General features: G+C 36.1%; 3 protein-coding genes across 8 annotated transcripts; 2 read left to right on the top strand and 1 right to left on the bottom strand.

Annotated features, from left to right (window-relative positions):
• Window positions 1-6: 6 nt before the first annotated feature.
• LOC103847331 (DNA gyrase subunit B) lies at window positions 7-6,996 on the bottom strand. Of its 5 annotated transcripts, none has more exons than XM_018655622.2 (10): window positions 6,848-6,996; window positions 5,910-5,945; window positions 5,534-5,622; window positions 5,330-5,440; window positions 5,042-5,254; window positions 4,873-4,971; window positions 4,637-4,765; window positions 4,449-4,554; window positions 3,965-4,041; window positions 7-3,712 (listed from the first exon to the last, which is right to left on the bottom strand). In XM_018655622.2, exons 3-10 carry the CDS (start codon window positions 5,573-5,575, stop codon window positions 2,951-2,953), a joined length of 1,539 nt encoding a protein of 512 aa, XP_018511138.1. In that variant the 5' UTR covers window positions 5,576-5,622; window positions 5,910-5,945; window positions 6,848-6,996; the 3' UTR covers window positions 7-2,950. The 5 variants fall into 5 exon arrangements, with proteins under 5 accessions (XP_018511138.1, XP_018511139.1, XP_033137418.1 ...); XM_018655623.2 differs by having other exon boundaries at window positions 5,910-5,942; window positions 6,848-6,991; XM_033281527.1 differs by having other exon boundaries at window positions 2,636-3,712; window positions 5,330-5,452; window positions 5,910-5,944.
• A 3,064-nt stretch (window positions 6,997-10,060) lies between these two features.
• On the top strand, window positions 10,061-12,916 carry LOC103847327 (metal-independent phosphoserine phosphatase). Of its 2 annotated transcripts, none has more exons than XM_009124387.3 (6): window positions 10,061-10,130; window positions 10,917-11,067; window positions 11,443-11,605; window positions 11,695-11,805; window positions 12,016-12,147; window positions 12,270-12,916. In XM_009124387.3, the coding sequence occupies exons 2-6, from the start codon at window positions 11,054-11,056 to the stop codon at window positions 12,558-12,560; spliced, it is 711 nt and encodes a 236-aa protein (XP_009122635.1). In that variant the 5' UTR covers window positions 10,061-10,130; window positions 10,917-11,053; the 3' UTR covers window positions 12,561-12,916. The 2 variants fall into 2 exon arrangements, with proteins under 2 accessions (XP_009122635.1, XP_033137426.1); XM_033281535.1 differs by having other exon boundaries at window positions 10,062-10,272.
• A 1,180-nt stretch (window positions 12,917-14,096) lies between these two features.
• LOC103847326 (ferredoxin-dependent glutamate synthase 1, chloroplastic/mitochondrial) lies at window positions 14,097-22,045 on the top strand. Its single transcript, XM_009124386.3, has 31 exons — window positions 14,097-14,522; window positions 14,606-14,918; window positions 15,137-15,579; window positions 15,656-15,787; window positions 15,870-15,968; window positions 16,093-16,163; window positions 16,345-16,441; window positions 16,561-16,653; window positions 16,734-16,879; window positions 16,964-17,450; window positions 17,522-17,679; window positions 17,769-17,898; window positions 17,982-18,040; window positions 18,120-18,225; window positions 18,311-18,407; window positions 18,484-18,599; window positions 18,667-18,864; window positions 18,932-19,042; window positions 19,114-19,353; window positions 19,434-19,532; window positions 19,620-19,715; window positions 19,795-19,992; window positions 20,067-20,141; window positions 20,213-20,341; window positions 20,411-20,509; window positions 20,575-20,717; window positions 20,799-20,892; window positions 20,983-21,221; window positions 21,300-21,378; window positions 21,460-21,543; window positions 21,626-22,045. The coding sequence occupies exons 1-31, from the start codon at window positions 14,253-14,255 to the stop codon at window positions 21,785-21,787; spliced, it is 4,863 nt and encodes a 1,620-aa protein (XP_009122634.1). The 5' UTR covers window positions 14,097-14,252; the 3' UTR covers window positions 21,788-22,045.
• The last annotated feature ends 71 nt before the right edge of the window (window positions 22,046-22,116 follow it).

Raw genomic sequence — 22,116 nt, 5'->3', positions numbered from 1 at the left:
ATAGGATTCTGAATTGATACTAGATTCATGCTTACTCTATACAAAGAAATTCAATATCATACAAGCTTTACAGACTAGGCCACATAAGTGCAAATTAATTATACAATACTACTACTAAAACCAAAATTCTCCACATTAAATAATGTTAGTATTCACCAAACTCAAACATTAGCTGCTATCTCTGTACTTTGACCAAGTTTTTGTAACTGGAGCCTTCAGACATGTCCCCCAATATCTTCAGAAATAAATCACCTTATGTTACTATCACTCTTTTCTTTTCCTGCAAAGCTTTCTGGTAGTCTCTAATTCTTTAATTTTTATGAGAATACTTCCGCTCTTCGTATAATATCTGAGATAAGCCACAAATAATCTAAACAAATTATATTGAAATAAGGAAAAACAATTAAGAGAGACCACAAGTTCGACATAAATCTTCTTGTTTGTAACGATTAACAAATCTTTGAGCGCTCACCTTGACGTTCTACCCTTTTGCTAGAGTTCAGGAAATTGTCAGCATCGGCCAAAAGGATTTGTTGATTTATCATAGCTCCCCAGAATCCTCTCTTAGCTTCTTAATACATGTTCGGATATTTTGGGTATTAACTGATCGCAATCAGGTATCCAATCTCTTCTAACTCAATACATTTCTAACTCAATACATGTTCGGATATTTTTATAGATCAAATAGATTGTTTAGTATAGTGTAGGTCTGAATTTTATCTTATACCTAGAACCGAATCCGATCAGAAAAACCTGAACTCAAACCTTATTCGATCTATAAAAATATCTGAACATATATTGAGTTAGAGGAGATTGAATATTCGATCCCGATCGAGTAGTACTTAATGCCCGAATGGATATCCGAAATATCTGAATGTATATATAGTAATGATAAATCCATAATAATTTATACTCATTCATTTATTTTTCATAGTTCACGCTAGACCTAATCCCACTTCCGCCATGGATTTAATGGTTTCTTCTTTAATTTCTCCACACCTTTCGATTCTATTGGAAGATACAATCTTTTTCGAAGGTTGCTTTGGTGAAGTATATGAGTACTTGATGCTCTTTGGTTAACAACCTATTTTCTTGTTGTTTGATTAATACTATATTGTTGTGCCTTACAACATACACATTATTATTTAATTCAGATTTATTGTTTTTTAAGTACAAATAGATGAACCCAATCTAAAGTATAAAAATATCCGAATAGGTTCTATACCCAAATACCAAAATAGCCAATTCAAACCCAAAAATGTATTCGAACACCTACCCCTACACCGGAAGTCAATAGATTCAAGATTTATGCAATTAGAGATGTCTGTCTCTTCCACCTCCCTCGAAGAGATTCTCCCCATCAAAATCCCTCTTCATAAGAGGTACTCTTCTGTTAGTTTCAAATCCGAAAAGCATTGTGATTTTCCATACTGTTTGTCACTTTGTGTAATGGTTCATTTAGGACTGGAAGGTACAACAAGACACGTTTCGATGAGGATGGAGGTTTTGAAGGTTTCAACGTGACAATTTACAGTGACTATTTTCATGTTTGAAAACAGTGTAGTTTCTTTATGATTGTACTCATGTGTGATATCTTTGAAAACTAATCAAACGCTTTATTAAACTTGGTTAAGTTTGTATATCTATAGTTCCATTGCTTTGTTCTAGAAATTTCCAGTTAGGTCTGCATATTGTATGTACAAAGTTGCAAATAGTGGTCTAGGCAGCTGTTGGCTTACTCGTTGGAAGTCGTTCCTCGAGAACTAGATAGCTAGTCTGTCTAGTTATGTTCTCAAAAAAACGATAATCATATCTTGGAGATGGATAAAATTCGTTGTCGTCTTGAAGAAGAGGTTCTGTCTCATTCAGTTTCGGCTGGTGTGCAATGCCGCTAACCTTATTGAAATCAGTCAGCAAGAGTTATATTCTCCGTTGAAGCCAGGACAAAGACTGGTTAATACAACTTTAATTTATTTTGGTGACAAAATAAATTTAGTTTGGTAAAAGCTATGTGCCATTTTCAAGTATAACATACATCTATCCAATGTGAAGAGTTGCTCTTTGGAGAGCATAGTAGTACAGTACGATGAAAGTTTTAAGTTGTGTTCTAGGTCCTTGCTGATTCACACGAGATACCACTTAATAGTTATTGCTTGATTGGTAAATGATGTACAATTTTTTACAACAATCTTTTCTATTTTGTGTTATATTCGTATCTATAAATTTTTGGTTTTTCTTGTTTTTTATCCGTTTTTGTTCCCGTATCCGTCTCAGTGCAACATGGGCCTAGGTAGGTCAACAAGGATGTTGGGCTGGATTCTCAAGTTTTTGCAATGAAAAAAGATAATATAAATTAAAAAGAAGAAGAATTAAAAGGATAATCCTAGACTTTTAAAGCCTTAAAATACTCAGAAAAGCTATGTGAAATTTTCAAGTATAACATACATCTATCCAATGAGAAGAGTTGCTCTTTGGAGAGAATAGTACGATGAAAGTTATAAGTTATGTTTCGGGTCCTTGCTGATTCACACAGGATTCCACTTAATAATTATTGCTTGATTGGTAAATTATGTACAATTTTTCACAATCTTTTCTATTTTGTCTTATATTTGCATCTATAAATTTTTAGTTTTTCTTGTTTTTCATCCATTTCTGTCCACGTATCCGTCTCAGTGCAACATAGGCCTAGGTAGGTCAACAAGGATGTTAAGTTTTTGCAATGAAAAAAGGTAATACAAATTAGAAAGGAGAAGAATTAAAAGGATAATCCTAGACTTTTAAAGCCCTAACTCAGAAAATCCAAATTTAAAATATTTCAAACTCTCAAAGGTTCATGAAGAAGAAAACAAAGATGTATTAGTTTTTGAAAAAACAAAACAACACATTTGGATTGATGCTTTTGCCCTATAAGGATCCTATGACCAAAGAGCTTACTAGATAAGGAACATGTTCATCCACCTAAGAAGTGCTCATTTTGGTCATCATCACTATCGATGTGGTCAGCAGAAGAAGACTTAGCAAGCAATCTCATACGTCTGATGAGGAAAACATTGTAGTAGTAACTAGTGAGATCCTTCTCACTTTTCCTTGGGAAAGACTTGGAAGCAATCTTCCAAAACCCATCACAACTTGACAAAGGATTATTCTTCACAAGAGCTTTGAACTTTTGCTCTTCTTTGGCAGTCCATGACTTTGATCCCACTTCTTCACCCATTTGATCAAACTCCCAAGTATAGAAAGCACGCCCTATATCTTTCTCTAGAAGCTCCCTTTCTTCTCTAATGTGCTGTTTTATGCAACTGGTTGATCCTGGAGAAGCGCAAGAACACGTGTCCTTTCTTCCTTCGCCGACTTTTTTGTAGTGAGCTTTCTTCTTGAGGCTGTACGTTGGCCAGACACCAGTTCCTAGCCACCTAAGTGTGTCGGAATCTCCGGGGCTGCCGTAGAACTTGCCCTTCTTGGTTGGCGCAATCCAAACTGGTATCTCAGCCTGGAAAACATGACCTATTGGGATATGTTTGATTTTGTCTGAACCAGGGGATCCACCTTTGTCACTCTTGACGCTAACATCTTTACTGTTTCGTGGGTTTGAAGCAGCAGCCGTTTTTTGGCGCTTCTTGTCAGAGCTTGAATCACTAGTATTCTCTAAAGACTTTCCATGAGCTGTAGAGACTGCACTATTACGTCGAGGCTGTTCCCGCATCCTTTTGCTCTGGCAAGAGATAGAGATAACCGTAAGAGCCACCAAGACAAATGTCTTTTTGGCTGGTGGAAGAGAGGAAGCTTTGGCATTGGCATGCTCATAAGGAGTCACCAATGATTAGTTTCCATCCCATTTTCCCATATGTCTATCTTGACAGCTCTCGCGAGCTGTCCTGACTAAACTTAAAAAGGGGGAAAGATCTTTCCCCAAGTATGGCTATTCTGAAGCCATATATAAAACTATAATCAAAGAATGTCTTACTTGGAAACGCTTATCAAGAGAGTCACAACCATGTTTTGCAGCGCCACCAGAAATAACTCCTCTGCCTACTAAAATCTCTGGAGGTATTGGAAAAAAGTTTAATTATAACTATCTTGTTTCCTTATTCTACCTCACACTTTGAATCTTATGAGATTAAATCTCTAGCCACTATATACATATTCTATCTCAGAAATTTTTATTGGGACTGTGTGTCTGGTTTGTGTTTGTTATAAAGCAATACTTGTGGTGTGGTGCGTAGGATCCCAACAAGGGGGTTTCCTACAAGCTCACCACAAGTGAATGTTGTTTACAACCGTGGGGATAACAACGGATTATCCGCATTTCTGGCCTTGCCCCAGGTTTCTCCTACCACTTGGTCAACCCATGTGGTAGTTTATCATATTATACTTACCAAAAGTTCATCAAAGAGAGCTCATGTTATGAGCTGCTATAAAAAAAAATCTCATGAAGGGCTAATACATACCAGGTTTTTCAGAAGAGCAGTTGGTTAGTTTCTCAGAAATGGTGCATGGCGTTGATACACTATTTGATCTAATCACTTCTCTTACCCTCTTGAGAGCCAATGCAGTCTATAAAGAGAAAGTAACAATAATGATATAGAACTGTGGATGTCTTCATATGAAGATACAGTACTAGTATCAATAGGCATACCTTGTAAGCGTTCAAAGATTTGGAGAGAATGCTCTCAAGCACATCTGGATGCAATTCAAAATACTCCGTTAAGTACATCTGAACTGATTGGTCAACAATTTCTCTGATATATGGATTCCCTAATCTCGTCTTCCAGATGGTAAAATAGACATAAATATTAGCCCAAGAAAACGAAGAAAGCCACAAAACATCATTGCCAAAGAAGAAGATCACAAGGGGACTATGATCATACGTACCTGTGTTCGACCTTCAAACTCAGGATTTGGAACAATAACTGAGACAACACAAGTCAGTCCTTCCCTAACATGCTCCCCACTGAAAGTAACATCCTCGTCCTTCAAAATCTCCAGCAAAATATATTAACATCAGCTAATAATGGTTAGTAGATGTGACTAGTGTTATTACCTTGAACACCTTGGACTGTTTCGCAAAGTTGTTAAGAGTTCTTGTTATCGAAGCTTTCGCACCATCTATATGTGTTCCACCATCGTTGGTGCGGATGCCATTAGCATATCCTAGCATTGTGTCTGAATATCCATCTACGTACCATTGAAGTGCAATGTCCATGATGATACCATTTAACTCTCTTTTGAAACCCATCACATCATGAAGTGGTTTCTGAAGATAATAATCAACCAGTGAATTAATTTTTCAAAAATTAACGTCCACCAAGGGATGCAAAAACTCTCTCACCTTATCAGGATTGAGGCAACTGATATATTCACTAGAGCCTCCAGCATAATAACATTCTTTATAACGGTTGTTTTTGGAGTCGTTATCCTCCCTTTCCATGGACACTTTAACCTGAGAAACACACTAACATATATAAATCACTTACGGCAACAATATATATATATATAAATCCTTAGTAGATTTGAAGTAAAACAGAAAATTCACCATTTTGATCTCATGCAGTGATACCCTTCTTCCACCGTACATTACTGAAATTACCAACTGACTTCACGGATTATATACGCAAGTTTTTTCTGTAAAATTGCATAAATGTCAATCATCCACAACAATACCGGATAAAAAAAAACTAAAAATAATCAATCAAGGCCAACAGGAAAAGACAGAACAACAGAGAATCTAAAACTAATATTCAAGGAGCAACCAAACATGATGTATTCCTCAAAACAAAGCCAATTCAAAACGGATCAAATAGGAACAGAACAACGTATTCGATAGTAAGGGAAATTGCATCAACCTAATGGATCGAATCCGAAGAATACGCTAGAGATCATACAGAGAGAGAAAAAGAGAGGAAACCAACCTTAAGTTTAATGAATCATCTGCAGCGATGTGTCTCCTGAAAATGAAAATACGAAACCTGTCAGTTATTTATAACGAACAAACATCGATAATACGGAGACAGAGATATGAAATCCATAACCACCCCCATCGTTTTTGCCTCGTTATTTTCAACGATTAGATTCAAAACATTTAAGAGTTTCTTCTAAATAAATTTATAAGCAGCTTTTAAGTGCTAGATATGGTTAAAACTCTTATTAAAAAATAGAGGTGATTGGATGGACGGTATGAATTGACTTTAGTTTTAATATTAATCTAAAGTCTTTAAATCACCAATAATATTTTATTTTGTTCTTTTAAAAGTACAGCAAAAAAAATAAAAAATCAAAAAATTCTACTACCTAAATTTTACACTAAAGTTTATCCAAATCACATCCAAAATCTAGCACTTAATGATGCGTATAAAATTTAGGGTTCTGTTGTTTACACCACACAACGGTTAAATCCATGCAATTAATATTAACAAAAATTTCTACATATATTTATGTATCTATATATTTTTGTTAAGATTAAAATGGTACTGTAATTATTCTGTAACAGTTGTTCCGCATGTTATCATTCAGATTTTTAGTTATCACTTGGTTTAGAGGTTTCACAGCTCGGTTTGGAACCGGTGCGTTAATTAATATATGTTTATTGACTTCACAATCATCACATATATTATTCAGCGCTTTAATCTCACTCATGGATTTTAGATGATTCTATATCATAAATCAATTTCCGATAGATATAGATAACTCATCATTCGAATATTCCATCTGAGTTTTAGATGATTCGATATAACAAACATGTTAATACGATGATCATCGATCAATTTTAAGTTAGAAATTCATGAACAATAGTTTTGCATATATGTATTAGAATACCTGTAATAAATAAAGAATTTAGACATATACATACCTTTTGAATTTGGAGAGAACAGTCTAATTATGTTCTTAGAAGATAAACTTTTTCAAGGAGTTAGGGTGATCTTTTTTCTCTGCAAGATCTGTTTTAGGGGAAGAGGAGGAGGTGGTGATGGTGATGATCTCCTTAGTAAACAATCCATATGAACTATTATTTATAGTACAAAATTCTGAAACCCTAGATCAAAATAATTACATAAGTTAGTGGACCTTAATTATCAGGCCCATGAGATATACATAATTTAAGAACAAATTATTAGTATTAGACATATTCCATAATGTGCCAGCCTATAAGTGATTCATCTTGTCATGTTAGGCCTATCTTGGAGTCAAAACGTTGAAGATCCAACCCAAACTGAGCCGGATACACGAAGGGTGAAGCAGTAATGGATCGACCCAACTAAATATTAAGCCCAACATCCTCAAGCCTTTGGTATATTGCCCTAAGGGTAACATAAGGAGGCGATAAATTTAAACAAAATAAACTCACGTGATGTAAAAACTCATCACTAGGCAGCCCAATCATTTTTTTTTTGAGAATATAAAAAAGTCAACGTCTGGTAGTTTTTAGGCCTAGTGTTGTGCCTATTTTATTTTTATTATTTTTTGGAGAATTTGATCTATATGAGAGCTTAAAAATCTACGGTATGCATGAAAGAATTTTTTATACACTTGACTCTGATTTTGGCAGAATCTGGAAATGAAGATATTTTATTGGTGGTTTCTGATTGCATCTTTTAATAACCAGATTGTTATCTTTTATGTTTTAAGTCTAAGTTTTTCTTTTGGTGTTTAAGTTTCTATCTCTAAGAACCTGTTTGGGGTTTTAGGTTGTTCTGGTTTTTGTTTTGCTTTCAACTTGTTCGTAGGGCTTCCTAAAGCTAATGATGAACAAGAGCAATCAAAGAAGAAAATCTCTCAAAACATGATAAGTGTTATGTCATCTTAAAGATATTAGAAGTCCTTATGCTATTGTAGCTATGAGAACATCTAATTATTATCCTTAGACTCTTATAAGATCATCGTGATATTGTTAATGTGTCATTAAGATTATCTCTGGTATTTCTAGTGTGGGTATTAGCTTTCTCTTTGTACTTCATATATGGAGTTTTTTTCATGATGTAATGGTTTTGAACCAATATTGATAGTGTTAAAAAAAGTATATATGCGCCTGATCTGGTCTATAAATAATTGTCAACTAGGCAGACCACTGCTCTTGATTGAAGCAATTTTGAAAGGATAAAACACTAAAATCTTACAGAATAATATACAAAAATATAAATTAATTTATACAATAATTGATTAGTTTCAATTAATAAGCTTAACAAATCAATGATTGATTGAGAAAATATAAATTTAAACTAGTGTTAAAAGAAAATTGTCATTTCAACAAGCTAAATAAAATATAAGAAATGTATTATCTAGTGATTAAGGAGTTGAATATTGATCACACGTTAATTTTTGGTTACAGGGTTTCCGTCGCCAAAAATGAAATTCCTAATCATTGTTTTAGCCTTAGGTGTGAATAATATTCATCAGAATTAATAACCTGATTTGTAATCAACCCTCGTATAAAAAATAAGTTTGTAAGTTTAAAAACATGGGTTAATTTCCAAATTGAATATTATGGCGATCTGTTACAGTTCAACTAATTGTTCATATTGTTTATATATATCATGATGTCTTCTTGTTATAAGTGTGTGGCTGATTAGGGAATCAAGACATTATTAAGACATATGCAAAGAAAAACGAGGAAAATGATACGAATCCTTAAAGATTGGAGCCAAACAAGTATACGCAACGCTGGCAATTTGTCATTTCCCCCACGTTATTCGTTACAGACAGTGCCACACTTCTTAGGGCAAATTGTATAAAATATATGAGGATCCCACCTGACCTGAAATGAAATAAAATCAATAGTTGCTAGATCGGGATATTAATTTTTTTTTCTTTTTTTTTAACGCGCGTCACGATAATCTAACATTTAGTTCTTTTGTCGGTGAACTTCAACATGTGTTTTTTTTTTTCTTTTGTTAGTTACCGTTTCTCGAGTCCATTTCTATTTTTTTCCTGCCAACCGGTTACTGAAAAGCTAGAAGAGATTGACTAATATGGAATCATCATTGCGAAAAATAAATAAATATAATATATGTTTAATCAATTAACATAATGTTTAATCTAAATTCACTTTAACAAAACAAAAGATTGATTACAATTCAAAGCGAATACTTATTTTTGCACGGTTCTGAACTAAAGGGATGTTCAAAAGTATCCAATATAGGATCACAGATTCAAAGCTCAAACGATTAAACATGGCCAGTTCAGTTAATAGATTATGCGACAAAGAAAGATGGCGATATAAGTTTAAAACAAAAACGAGCTTCATTATTTCCTCCATGTGGCAAGATACAATAGGACCACCGATCCTCATTGTGAGGAACTGAATCTCATTTATTAGTATTTCTGTGTCGCTACTCCACATGCATGACCTGTTTTTGAACTACCGTTATTGGTTATAGCTAGGTGTCTTATAGCTAGGTGTCTATGTGATAAGTTTTTTCTTTTAAAGCTATACGTTATTTAGTTATTATTACACACATGCCACATGCATATATAAAAGACATGTTAATTTCTTCATGTGCATTTTAGCAAATCCGATAAATGAATCTCCACGGTTAGCTTTTTATTGGCTATTGTAGACTACAAATTGATGGGAGATCGATCCCAAGGTTTTATATATTAAGATTTGTTGAAATTATTTTTACAAGCTTATTAGGTTGAGTAAAAATTAAATATGTGTAAATATAATTTTACAAATTTACTGGGCTGAGTTAAAAAAATCAAATCTAATGTAATGTAAATGTTGTACTTTATATGGAGAAAATCCATCACATTTGCAAGTCTATGGGCTGAGTAAAATGATGAAAAAGCTTTTTATTAAGTTAATGACTAAGCTAAATCTATTTGGTGACAAATGACTTAAGCTAAATAAAGTTGATGACTATCTAACTTAGTGATTAAGCTATGCAACTTAATGACAAATGGCAAATGCTAAAACTCATTTGGTTTAACCTTGATGACTTAGTGACAAATGTCAAAAGCTTAAACAAACCCAATGATACAAGTCAAGTTGCTTTATGATTAAGTTTTGTAAATCTCTCCTATAAATAAACATATTACCTTTCCATTGAGGACACACGCTCATACACTTGAGAACTCACAAATTCATACATAAGCTTCCACATACAAAGTTCCAGCAATACTTCTAGTCTTTCAAAGTAAATCTCGAGAGTATATCGTGGTAGTTAGTTTGCAGATTCTGTTTTGAGTGAAGCAAAACAGTCTCACGTGGTTTTATCATGAGACTCAAAATCGTACAAAAACCGTTTCACCTACGGGCGATTTATTGAGTTAAGGAAAGTGATCAAATCACGACTCCACGTATTCGTCTATTTTCATATCGGTTTTTAAAATGTTTTATCACTTTGCGTTATCATCACACTTTGATTCGTAATTTTCAATTTGGATTCTCGCGTATTTACAAAACTAAAATATATATCTTAATTACTCAATATTAAATTAAATGCTGGATATATAAAAATGTTGGATATAATATTTATCTAAATAGGCTTTGATATAACGATTTGTCAAAATAACTTCACAAGTAAAAAATGTGTTGCTCTTGCCTGATGGTGCTTATGGTTTACTCATCAGGTGGCAAACAAATTGCAAATTAACTTAATAAAAAATAATCGTTAACATAAATTATAATCATGGAGTAGTCATATTCTAGCTTCTAGGAGATTCCCTACGTATTTTCCCTTGATCTCGTAAGAGATTCCGATCTGAACAAAATATTGAAATATCGACATCACACGTGGTTACAATACCTATCGATCAAATGATTTTTCTAAAAGTCCATATAATTAAGTATTTTAGTAATTAACAAATATGACAGCATTACCAATCGATGAGCTGCACGAATTTTAATTATTTCATTATTTTGATCCCTTTAAGTTTAATAAAAAAATGACAAACCAAAAATTTGTTTTTTCTTTCCTCAGGGGAAAAAGGTTATAAAAGCAGAGCCCAAATCGACTTATCATAACTACAAACACACATCTTTCTCTCTTCTATATTCTTCTTTGGCTTCGAACTTTCACTTTTCGTTTCACTTTTCGACCGGCAAACGACCACTAGCATGGGTCATGAATGGTACATTTTCTATCTTAGTTAATATCGGATAGTTTCAACAATTATTATTCATACATACACTAAGTAAAACGTTTATAGCTAGTGCATTTTATTTTGTTATATTATATATATCATGAACGTCTTAAAAACATAGCTTATTCAGATTCGCTTGTTAGTCCACTGTACCTATTTTCAGCGTTAATATATCGTTATTGTGAAAACAATGTTTAGTTGTATTATTCCAGTGTTCCGATTATTAAGAGCAAACGTCCATAATTACACAGCATGTCTTTAGCGCATTGATCATGATTACTTGCTGTGAGAGTTTGAATGCATGCAAAATATATCGCATTGTATTTTTGATGTGTGGCTAATAGAGAATTTATAAATATGTAGTATCGATGCATCGAAGGAGTTCAAATTTGGTGAGGATGTCAAAAGTGGAGTGACTGAGATTGTTCTTGTTCGCCATGGAGAAACCACTTGGAATGCTGCTGGAAGAATCCAGGGACAAATAGAGTCAGACCTTAACGAAGTTGGGCTAAAGCAGGCTGTAGCAGTTAAGATCAATTCTTTCCACGTCTTTCCCCTTCGATATTATATTTTATTTTATTGACACCAATTCTCTTTTGTTTAAATAATCATTAGATCGCTGAGAGATTGGGGAAAGAGGAGAGACCCGTAGCTGTGTATTCATCTGACCTCAAGCGAGCGAAAGACACTGCTCTGATGATCGCAGAAGCTTGTTTTTGTCCCGAGGTCTGTAAAATATCTTTATCGATCCTATATAATAAAATCATATAACATGAGTTTAAATTAAACAGTATTAGAAAATTCCTTTTTAAAAGAAAAATAGAGAAATTCAATAGTATTCACATGTTTGTTTTTAAAAACACCAAAAACATTTTTCAGTATTCCAAAATTTTAGGAGTTGTGATTATATGGTGTAATTAAAATATGCTTATACAGGTGACTGAAGTACCTGACTTAAAGGAGAGGCATGTGGGTAGTCTTCAAGGGTTGTACTGGAAAGAAGGAGCAGAGAAAGAACCTGAAGCTTACTCTGCTTTCTTTTCTTCCCAAAATGACCTCGAGATTCCTGTAAGCCTAATTCATATTTGATCTCTCATCATTTTTATATTCATCTATTCAATTGCTTAATTACATCTTATATTAAATGCATGGTCTTATTTCTAACGCATGTCTATTATACAAATCAATAGGGAGGAGGAGAGAGCTTTGACCAACTTTGTGAGAGATCCATGAATGCTCTTGAGCAAATTGCCAAGAAGCACAAAGGAGAGAGAGTGATAGTGGTGACTCATGGAGGAGTGTTAAGGGCAATTTACTTGATGATCACAAAAGCTTCATCAGCTGGAAAACTACTTAATGCTTCGGTGAATGTTGTTCACTTCAATGAGGAGAAATGGATCATTGATTCGTGGAGCGATGTCTCGCATCTCTCCTCCGTTGGTTTTCTCCAACGTGGTTTTGATGGAGACTCCAAGCCCTAGAGAGCTATCCTCTTCTCTATGCTTATTTCGAGCGAGAAAAGTCTTCTATATTCTATAATGTACTTCTTTGATGTTTTCTGATTGTCTTTTTTTTTTCCTTTGCTAAGATGTGTTTCCGATTATGAGATCGATGTCCTTCTGTAAAAGTTTATATCTTCTTGTAATTTGCAATAATCGATTTATAAAAGATCTTTAAATTTCCAAATTGTTAGATACAAAGAGTTCCAAGGAAAAAGAAATCATACCAAATGAATCTTGAAAATTTCCAATAATAAAATTTTAAACTGAGAAGATAATGTGTTCACTATTGGGCAGTAAAGAGTGGTTACTTATGCTTGGTCACAGGGAAGAACTAACATGATCATGAAAACAACTACCATTGTTTAATTCATCTGAACTACGACAAAAGCATTAAACATGGGTAGTTTTTTTGAGGCAATTTACATTTTAACCCAAGATTTAGATATTCTCTTGTGCTCCAACTATACTAGAAAAGAGGTGAACAACGATAGCAAAAAAAAAAAACAAATTACAACGACATAAATATATCCTCCAATCAATATACAAATTAACTGTTTGACGTTATCTATAAAGTGACATTAAATGCTACTGTACTAAGAAAAAATATTGGTAAACTTAAACAATAAGAAACTTTTTTTATTATCAAACTCCTTGTTATATCTATCCTTATATCTTTGATTTTTCCAGCAAGTGTCTCTGTGTCTGTCTCATATCTGTTCAGATTGGTGCTTGTGTTCCCTCCTTTTTGGGTGTTGGTCTCGTGATACGCAAACTGACTATAAGCTGTAGTTCTTATCTTATCAAAAGCGAAGAGAGAGCTAGACAACATGAATGATACAGTAGAGATATTAGAGAGAAGGTGGCTTTTAGAACAACTTTAAGGTCGTTTCATATCCCAAAGGCTTATTTAAGAGCTCAAGTCCATTTCAGCCACACACTTATCATCTCAACCCACACCTTGTTACGTGGCTTTTCGTAAATTCACATATATTTAGTATCAAACACCAAACTCTCAAAGTTGACCAAAAAAATAAACAGTGTGAATCTATTCCAAAATGATATCGATATGTACGTTTTAATTTATAACGTCACGAATATCCATTGAAAAACGTATATATCACAGTTATTTCTTTTTATTTTATCCATAAATAACAACATTTCAAAATAAATGAATAATATAATCCTTTTTTGGCAACGAATTATATAATCCTTATTTTTGTCACCATCTCTCAACTACCAAAAAAAAATTACAGTTATTTTACCCGCGTGTTCATGTCTCAATCCGGTTTAACGACCAAATTTGCCGTATCAAACCGGTTAAAGCACTAGAAAATGGCGGTCCCAGATTCCCGACCGTTACCACTCAAAAACACTTGTATTTTTCCTCAAAAAGAAAATTCGATATTGTCACTTACTACAATCAGTGATATATTATTCCCAAAATACCCTTAGTGATTCTTGTGAAAACGAATAAATACGAAAACAGAGAGAAAAGGAAAGAAAGAAAGAAGAGGCTCCAGTAAGCTCTCATCACTCATCTGTTATCTTCCTCTTCCTCTTACTTCATCCTTTTATTTTTTTCCTCCATTTATCTTATTTATTATATTGGTTTTTAATGTTTAAACCCATTTATCTTATTTTCCACACACACGCCTCTCATTCCTCCTTACAATGGCGATGAAATCCCTTTCCCCTGTCCCTAAGCTTCTTCTCTCCACAACACCAAGCTCTGTTCTCTCTTCCGACAAGAACTTCTTCTTCGTCGACTTCGTCGGGCTCTACTGTAAGTCCAAGAGAACCAGACGCAGACTTCGTGGAGACTCTTCCTCCTCCACCTCACGCGCTTCTCCTCTCTCTCGTCTCTCCTCGGTTCGTGCCGTCATCGACCTAGAACGCGTTCATGACAAAGATCTCTCTTCTCCTTCCTACTTAAAACCTCAGGTACGTTCGTTCACTGAGATCTAGATGATGATGATGACGATACGTTTCTTTGAGAATCTAAGTTTCTTGTTGTTACGTTTTAGGTTGCTAACTTGGAAGATATATTGTCTGAGAGAGGAGCTTGTGGTGTCGGGTTTATAGCAAACTTAGATAACATTCCTTCACATGGAGTCGTCAAGGATGCTCTTATTGCTCTCGGGTGTATGGAACATCGTGGAGGGTGTGGAGCCGACAATGATTCTGGTGATGGCTCTGGTCTTATGTCTTCCATCCCGTGGGACTTCTTTAACGTGTGGGCAAAGGAACAGGGCCTTGCTCCCTTTGATAAGTTGCATACTGGTGTTGGAATGATCTTTCTTCCACAAGAAGATACCTTCATGCAAGAAGCCAAACAAGGTGAATCCTATATCTCTCATCAATGTTCAAGAAATCGTTAGGCGGTGGTGGTTAGTGGCCTTATAGAAGATTATTGTTTAGGTGGATGCTACATCAATCTTTTGAACGAGATTAAAAAAATCATTTTGTTCAGACCCAATTTAACGATTTTTATAACACTATTTTTTTTTATAGTAGATGGAGACAATATGTTACTAAAGTATTTTATTTTTTTGTAGTTATTGAAAATATATTTGAAAAAGAAGGCTTAGAGGTTCTTGGGTGGAGAGATGTTCCTGTGAATGCTCCCATAGTTGGTAAGAACGCTAGAGAGACAATGCCTAACATACAGCAAGTGTTTGTGAAGATAGCAAAGGATGATAGTACTGATGACATTGAAAGGGAGCTTTACATCTGTCGGAAGTTGATTGAAAGAGCAGTGGCTGCTGAGACTTGGGGAACTGAACTCTATTTTTGTTCACTGTCCAATCAAACTATAGTGTACAAGGGCATGCTTAGATCTGAAGCTCTTGGACTGTTTTATCTAGACCTTCAGAATGAGTTGTACACGTCTCCCTTTGCTATTTATCATAGAAGGTACAGCACAAACACTAGTCCTAGGTGGCCTCTTGCTCAGCCTATGAGGTTTCTTGGACATAACGGGGAGATCAATACCATTCAGGTTAGAATAATTTCTAGACATTTTTCAACTTTACAACGAAGTGTGTTGAAGGAGATTCTTTGTTTGAATCTTGCAGGGGAACTTAAACTGGATGCAGTCTAGAGAAGCTTCATTGAAGTCTTCTGTTTGGAATGGCCGTGAAAATGAGATTCGTCCATTTGGCAATCCCAGAGGTTCAGACTCTGCCAACCTTGACAGTGCTGCGGAAGTAAGTGGTGCAGCCTTCTTGTCTATAGAGTATTTTTTAATGTTAAGATATCTTCTTAACTTGTTATGAAAATCATAATCAGATATTAATAAGAAGTGGCAGAACACCAGAGGAAGCTCTAATGATTCTTGTCCCTGAGGCATACAAAAACCATCCAACTTTATCTATCAAATATCCTGAGGTAATTGTTTTCTTCTAGGCTTATTAGACATGCTTAATAGTACATTTGATATATATCCCTGCATAAAATGTTTTTTTATTATCTCTTCATGAGATGAGATCTCTTTTTTTTTTCTGCACTGTAGGTTCTAGACTTTTATGACTACTACAAAGGACAAATGGAGGCTTGGGATGGTCCTGCATTACTTTTGTTCAGGTAAATCTTTTGAGGGCTGGCCATACTTAACCTTCTTACACCTTTGGGTAGGGTCACTGCATTGTTGTGGTTTGCCTGTTGGGTATGAGCTCAGGCTTCTAGTCCTTGGAGTTTCTCCATTATTTTTTTACGGCTTTTCTTCAGGTTTATCTGACACTTGTTACTTGAACTCGTCACTTAGTGATGGAAAAACAGTTGGGGCTTGTCTTGACCGAAATGGCCTTCGTCCTGCTCGTTACTGGAAGACTAGTGACAATTTCGTCTATGTTGCATCTGAGGTATTCCATTAACCTATACAAGTAAAATGCACTTTATGGTGACTACAACCTTCTTTTCCTAAGTTTTTTTTTTACATTTTTACTTACTGAGAAACTTATCACATCACTCTCATGTTTAGGTCGGAGTAGTACCAGTTGATGAGGCGAAAGTCACCATGAAAGGGCGTCTAGGACCCGGAATGATGATTGCTGCTGACCTAGTGAATGGCCAGGTTGGTACATGGCCGGTCCAAATCTTGGTGAACAGATTCTTACTCTATATCTGACTTATAATAACTCGTCCAACATACAGGTATATGAGAACACAGAGGTCAAGAAGCGAGTATCTTCACTGAATCCATATGGAATATGGGTTAAAGAAAACCTCCGTTTCTTGAAGCCTGTGAACTTCAAATCCTCAACTGTCATGGAAAATGAAGAAATCTTAAGAACCCAACAGTAAAAAAAAACACATGAAACTTTCATCTTTTGTTTCTTTTAACCATTCAGAAGCTAGTCCTTATACAAATCACATCTTATCAGGGCATTTGGTTACTCAAGTGAGGATGTGCAAATGGTTATTGAGTCTATGGCCTCCCAAGGAAAGGAACCAACCTTCTGCATGGGAGATGATATTCCACTGGCAGGACTGTCTCAAAGGCCACACATGCTTTATGATTATTTCAAGCAAAGATTTGCACAGGTTACAAACCCTGCCATTGATCCCCTTAGGGAAGGCTTGGTTATGTCTCTTGAAGTAAACATCGGCAAGCGTGGAAACATATTGGAGCTTGGGCCTGAGAACGCCTCCCAAGTCATTCTTTCAAACCCTGTGTTGAACGAAGGAGGGATTGAAGAGTTGATGAAGGATACATACTTGAAACCCAAGGTTCTGTCCACGTTTTTCGATATAAGAAAAGGTGTTGAAGGCTCCTTGCAAAAGGCTCTTTATTATCTCTGTGAAGCAGCTGATGATGCTGTCCGAAGTGGCTCTCAGCTGCTTATACTTTCAGACCGAACCGATAGCCTGGTAAATTGTAATACACTTTCTTCACTTATGATGTTACACTTTCTGCTAATAATCAATCTTGGCTCTTTCAGGAACCGACCCGGCCTGCAATCCCCATAATGTTAGCTGTAGGAGCCGTCCATCAACATCTTATTCAGAACGGCTTGAGGATGTCAGCTTCCATTGTTGCTGACACGGCTCAGTGCTTTAGCACACATCAGTTTGCTTGTTTGATTGGATATGGTGCAAGGTTTAGTCTCTTTGGTCTTATTCTGAATATTTCTAAATATGTCTTTGTTTCTTTGTCTAAGATTATGCTTTGTGAAAATTTCCCTACAGTGCTGTATGCCCATACTTGGCATTGGAGACATGTAGACAATGGCGCTTAAGTAACAAAACTGTGGCCTTAATGCGTAACGGTAAAATCCCCACTGTAACCATTGAGCAAGCTCAGAAGAACTATACCAAGGTGAGTATTTCACTACATCTTTTAGCTGTTTAACCATATTATATAATGGATTCTGATTTTTTTTACAATGGCTTATCTTGCAGGCGGTTAATGCAGGGCTTCTTAAAATCTTGTCCAAGATGGGCATCTCATTGCTTTCAAGGTTCCATTTTATATTTCTTACCTGCGACTTATGTTATGTTCATTTTCTACAACTTCTGCTAAACATTTTTCTTTTGCAGTTATTGTGGTGCTCAGATTTTTGAGATATATGGTTTGGGGCAGGAGGTTGTTGATCTTGCATTCACTGGTAGTGTGTCTAAAATCAGTGGACTCACCTTTGATGAGGTGAGGAATACATCACAGTGACTTTTTTAATTACTTTACTGATCAAGTCAACATTGCTTCAAAGAAAATGCTAATCTACTTGCAGTTGGCAAGGGAGACACTGTCTTTCTGGGTGAAGGCCTTCTCTGAGGATACAACTAAGAGACTAGAAAACTTCGGGTTCATTCAATTTAGACCTGGAGGTAATATGCTGTATGGATACAAATTGCAGTATGTTCTATGCATTTTCATTTACACAACTCTTATTGTTTTTTATAGGTGAGTATCATTCAAACAACCCGGAGATGTCAAAGTTGCTCCACAAGGCTGTCCGCGAAAAGAGTGAAACTGCATATGCTGTCTATCAGCAGCATCTCGCTAACCGGCCTGTTAATGTAAGTATATATAGTTAAGTCTTTATCAAGCTTGATGAAGTTCACTTACCTTACTTTCTCTTTATAGGTCCTACGTGATCTACTTGAGTTCAAGAGTGACCGTGCACCCATCCCAGTGGGGAAAGTAGAACCTGCTGTCTCTATAGTTCAGAGATTCTGTACTGGTGGAATGTCACTTGGTGCTATTTCAAGAGAAACTCATGAAGCAATTGCTATTGCAATGAATAGGATTGGTGGTAAATCAAACTCTGGAGAAGGTGGAGAGGTAAAGTATATTCAAAAGGCACACCTTCTAGTAAAAAAATCAAAATCTAATTTGTCTCTCTTTGTAGGATCCTATCCGCTGGAAGCCTCTTACGGATGTGGTTGATGGATACTCACCAACACTGCCACATCTAAAAGGTCTTCAAAATGGGGACATTGCAACAAGTGCTATCAAGCAGGTCATATTCTCATTCTTGTACTTCAAACAACTCTGCTTCGCCTTCATCTAATGCATTTTGTATACTCTCAGGTTGCTTCAGGGCGTTTTGGAGTCACACCAACGTTCTTGGTGAATGCAGATCAGCTGGAGATCAAAGTTGCACAAGGTGCTAAGCCCGGGGAAGGTGGTCAGCTTCCTGGAAAGAAAGTCAGTGCTTACATAGCAAGGCTGAGAAGCTCTAAACCTGGTGTTCCTCTTATATCTCCACCTCCTCACCATGACATTTACTCCATTGAGGATCTTGCTCAGTTGATCTTTGATCTACATCAGGTGATCAATATTTTTTTAAGAACTTAACAAAAAGTTGTGACAAACAATCCTTATAATGTAATTTCCACCTGAACAAACAGATCAATCCAAATGCAAAAGTATCAGTCAAACTGGTTGCAGAAGCTGGCATTGGAACAGTTGCTTCTGGTGTTGCAAAGGGTAACGCTGATATTATCCAGGTATCAACTTGAATATCAAGTAGAACTGCCTCTTCTTGATCTCATGTTGCAAAGAAGTTTCATTGTTCCTTTTGATATGATCCTCAGATATCAGGGCATGATGGTGGAACTGGTGCTAGTCCAATAAGCTCCATTAAACACGCTGGTGGTCCATGGGAGCTTGGACTAACTGAAACTCACCAAGTAAACCTTTTGTAAACCATGTGGTACACTAGTTCTATTGGAGATTCATATAAAAACTTGATTTGTTTTCGTTTTGCAGACTCTTATTGAGAATGGGCTTAGGGAGAGAGTCATTTTAAGAGTGGATGGAGGCTTAAAGAGTGGTGTTGATGTACTAATGGCTGCAGCTATGGGTGCTGATGAATACGGATTTGGTTCTTTGGCAATGATTGCTACTGGTTGTGTCATGGCTCGTATTTGCCACACTAATAACTGCCCAGTGGGTGTGGCAAGTCAGGTAAAAACACTAACAAGTGACTTCTTATTCATCTTCTCTTGAGTTTCACTTATACCACTTCTGAATGGTCTCAGAGAGAAGAACTGCGTGCAAGATTCCCCGGTGTGCCTGGTGATCTAGTCAACTACTTCTTATACGTAGCAGAAGAGGTTAGTCATCTCAATCCTTAAGACTTCTCCCGTCACTAATCTCATCTAAAAGGAGAATCTCTTCTCGGCAGGTGAGAGGCATCTTGGCTCAGTTAGGATACAGCAAGTTAGATGACATCATTGGACGAACCGAGTTACTGAAACCACGAGACATTTCGCTAGTGAAAACTCAGCATCTCGACCTGAGCTACCTTCTCTCGGTATCAACTAGACTCTACTAAACTCAACAAGCTTGTTATAACTTTTCTAAATTTTTTTCACTTTTTCAGTCTGTTGGAGTACCTTCGATGAGCAGTACTGAGATCAGGAAGCAGGAGGTTCACACAAATGGACCTGTTCTGGATGATGATATTCTTGAAGATCCATTGGTAATAAGACTCTTTCACTTTATCACTATGTTCTAGTTGCTAACAGTTTTTTAATATCTCTCCAGGTGAAAGATGCGATAGAGAACGAAAAAGTGGTTGATAAAACTGTTAAGATATGCAACATAGACCGTGCTGCTTGTGGTCGTGTTGCTGGAGTCATCGCAAAGAAGTATGGAGACACTGGTTTTGCCGGACAAGTAAACCTAACGTGAGAAACAAGATTACTAAAACTACATGTTACAGTTCAGGTGATAGTAAAACAAGCTTTAACTCTTTGTCTTATCTGCAGCTTCCTTGGGAGTGCTGGACAGTCCTTTGGATGCTTCTTGATTCCCGGTATGAACATCAGACTCGTAGGAGAGGCCAATGACTACGTAGGAAAGGTAAAACTAGTATTCTATCGATCAAATATCAGTTTCTTGCATCACAAGTTAGCAAATCGGCTAAGTGTTTTTGGTTCTTTTTAAAAAAAGGGAATGGCTGGTGGTGAGATAGTGGTAACTACTGTGGATAAAATCGGCTTTGTGCCGGAGGAAGCAACCATAGTTGGGAACACTTGCTTGTATGGTGCAACCGGCGGTCAAATATTCGCTAGAGGCAAAGCTGGGGAGAGGTTTGCTGTTAGAAACTCACTCGCTGAAGCAGTGGTTGAAGGCACTGGAGACCATTGCTGTGAGTACATGACTGGTGGCTGTGTCGTAGTGCTTGGAAAGTGAGTAAATAACTCAAAACTGGTTGATGAGATTGCAGATAAACTTTGTAAACTGACATTGTTTTCACATTGAAACAGAGTGGGAAGAAACGTAGCTGCAGGTATGACAGGAGGGTTAGCTTATCTTCTTGATGAAGACGACACTCTTCTTCCCAAGGTTTCTTTCTTTCTTTGTATCCATTTCTTGTTTACATTCTTGCTTTCCACATTTGTCTGAACAAAACTATGTTATTAACAGATTAACCGAGAGATAGTGAAGATCCAGAGAGTAACTGCACCTGCAGGGGAGTTGCAGCTCAAGAGCTTAATCGAAGCCCATGTGGTAAGTCCTTAGGAAGAGTGACTTTGACTTTGATGACTTCATATATGAATAAACCTCTCTTTTGTTGTTTTGGTAAAAAAAGGAAAAAACCGGAAGCAGCAAAGGAGAGACGATCCTGAAGGAATGGGAAAAGTATCTACCTCTCTTCTGGCAGCTTGTTCCACCGAGCGAGGAAGACACTCCTGAAGCTTCTGCTGCTTATGTAAGAACAGCCACCGGTGAAGTCACATTCCAATCGGCATAGAGGAGAGGTCATCATCAATCACCATTCAAACATGTTGCAGTTGGAAACAGAAGGATTGATACATCAATGGTGTCATTCATAGATCATCAATGTGTGGAGACAATATTCTTAATTGTCCTGTGATCTTTAACAGTACCATCATGATTGCTATAGATGTACAGTTTATTCAGTTAAATAACTGAATTCAACTGCCATGAAAAATTCCATAAAATTTGCATATTATATTATCTTCATTAAATAAAGTATTTTAATACACAACCAAACTGGCAGCTCAGACCATCCATAGACACAGAGAGGGCGTTTCTGGAGGAAAATATATCATTGATGTA

Source organism: Brassica rapa, chromosome A10 (genome assembly GCF_000309985.2).
Source record: "Brassica rapa cultivar Chiifu-401-42 chromosome A10, CAAS_Brap_v3.01, whole genome shotgun sequence".
Taxonomy (NCBI): Eukaryota; Viridiplantae; Streptophyta; class Magnoliopsida; order Brassicales; family Brassicaceae; genus Brassica; species Brassica rapa.
This window is presented reverse-complemented; position numbering and strand designations above follow the sequence as displayed.

Excerpts from the sequence above, each read along its gene's own strand:
- LOC103847331 (XM_033281527.1), bottom strand. The coding sequence starts at position 5,575 with ATGTACGGTGGAAGAAGGGTATCACTGCATGAGATCAAAATG. Across the intron at positions 4,555-4,636 it reads AATCTTTGAACGCTTACAAG|ACTGCATTGGCTCTCAAGAG; the intron begins GTATGCCTATTG and ends TTCTCTTTATAG. Across the intron at positions 4,042-4,448 it reads CTGCTCTTCTGAAAAACCTG|AGATTTTAGTAGGCAGAGGA; the intron begins GTATGTATTAGC and ends CAATACCTCCAG.
- LOC103847327 (XM_009124387.3), top strand. Across the intron at positions 11,606-11,694 it reads GGCTAAAGCAGGCTGTAGCA|ATCGCTGAGAGATTGGGGAA; the intron begins GTTAAGATCAAT and ends AATAATCATTAG. Across the intron at positions 12,148-12,269 it reads AAAATGACCTCGAGATTCCT|GGAGGAGGAGAGAGCTTTGA; the intron begins GTAAGCCTAATT and ends ACAAATCAATAG.
- LOC103847326 (XM_009124386.3), top strand. The coding sequence starts at position 14,253 with ATGGCGATGAAATCCCTTTCCCCTGTCCCTAAGCTTCTTCTCTCCACA. Across the intron at positions 17,451-17,521 it reads CAGACCGAACCGATAGCCTG|GAACCGACCCGGCCTGCAAT; the intron begins GTAAATTGTAAT and ends TGGCTCTTTCAG. Across the intron at positions 18,865-18,931 it reads ACTCTGGAGAAGGTGGAGAG|GATCCTATCCGCTGGAAGCC; the intron begins GTAAAGTATATT and ends CTCTCTTTGTAG.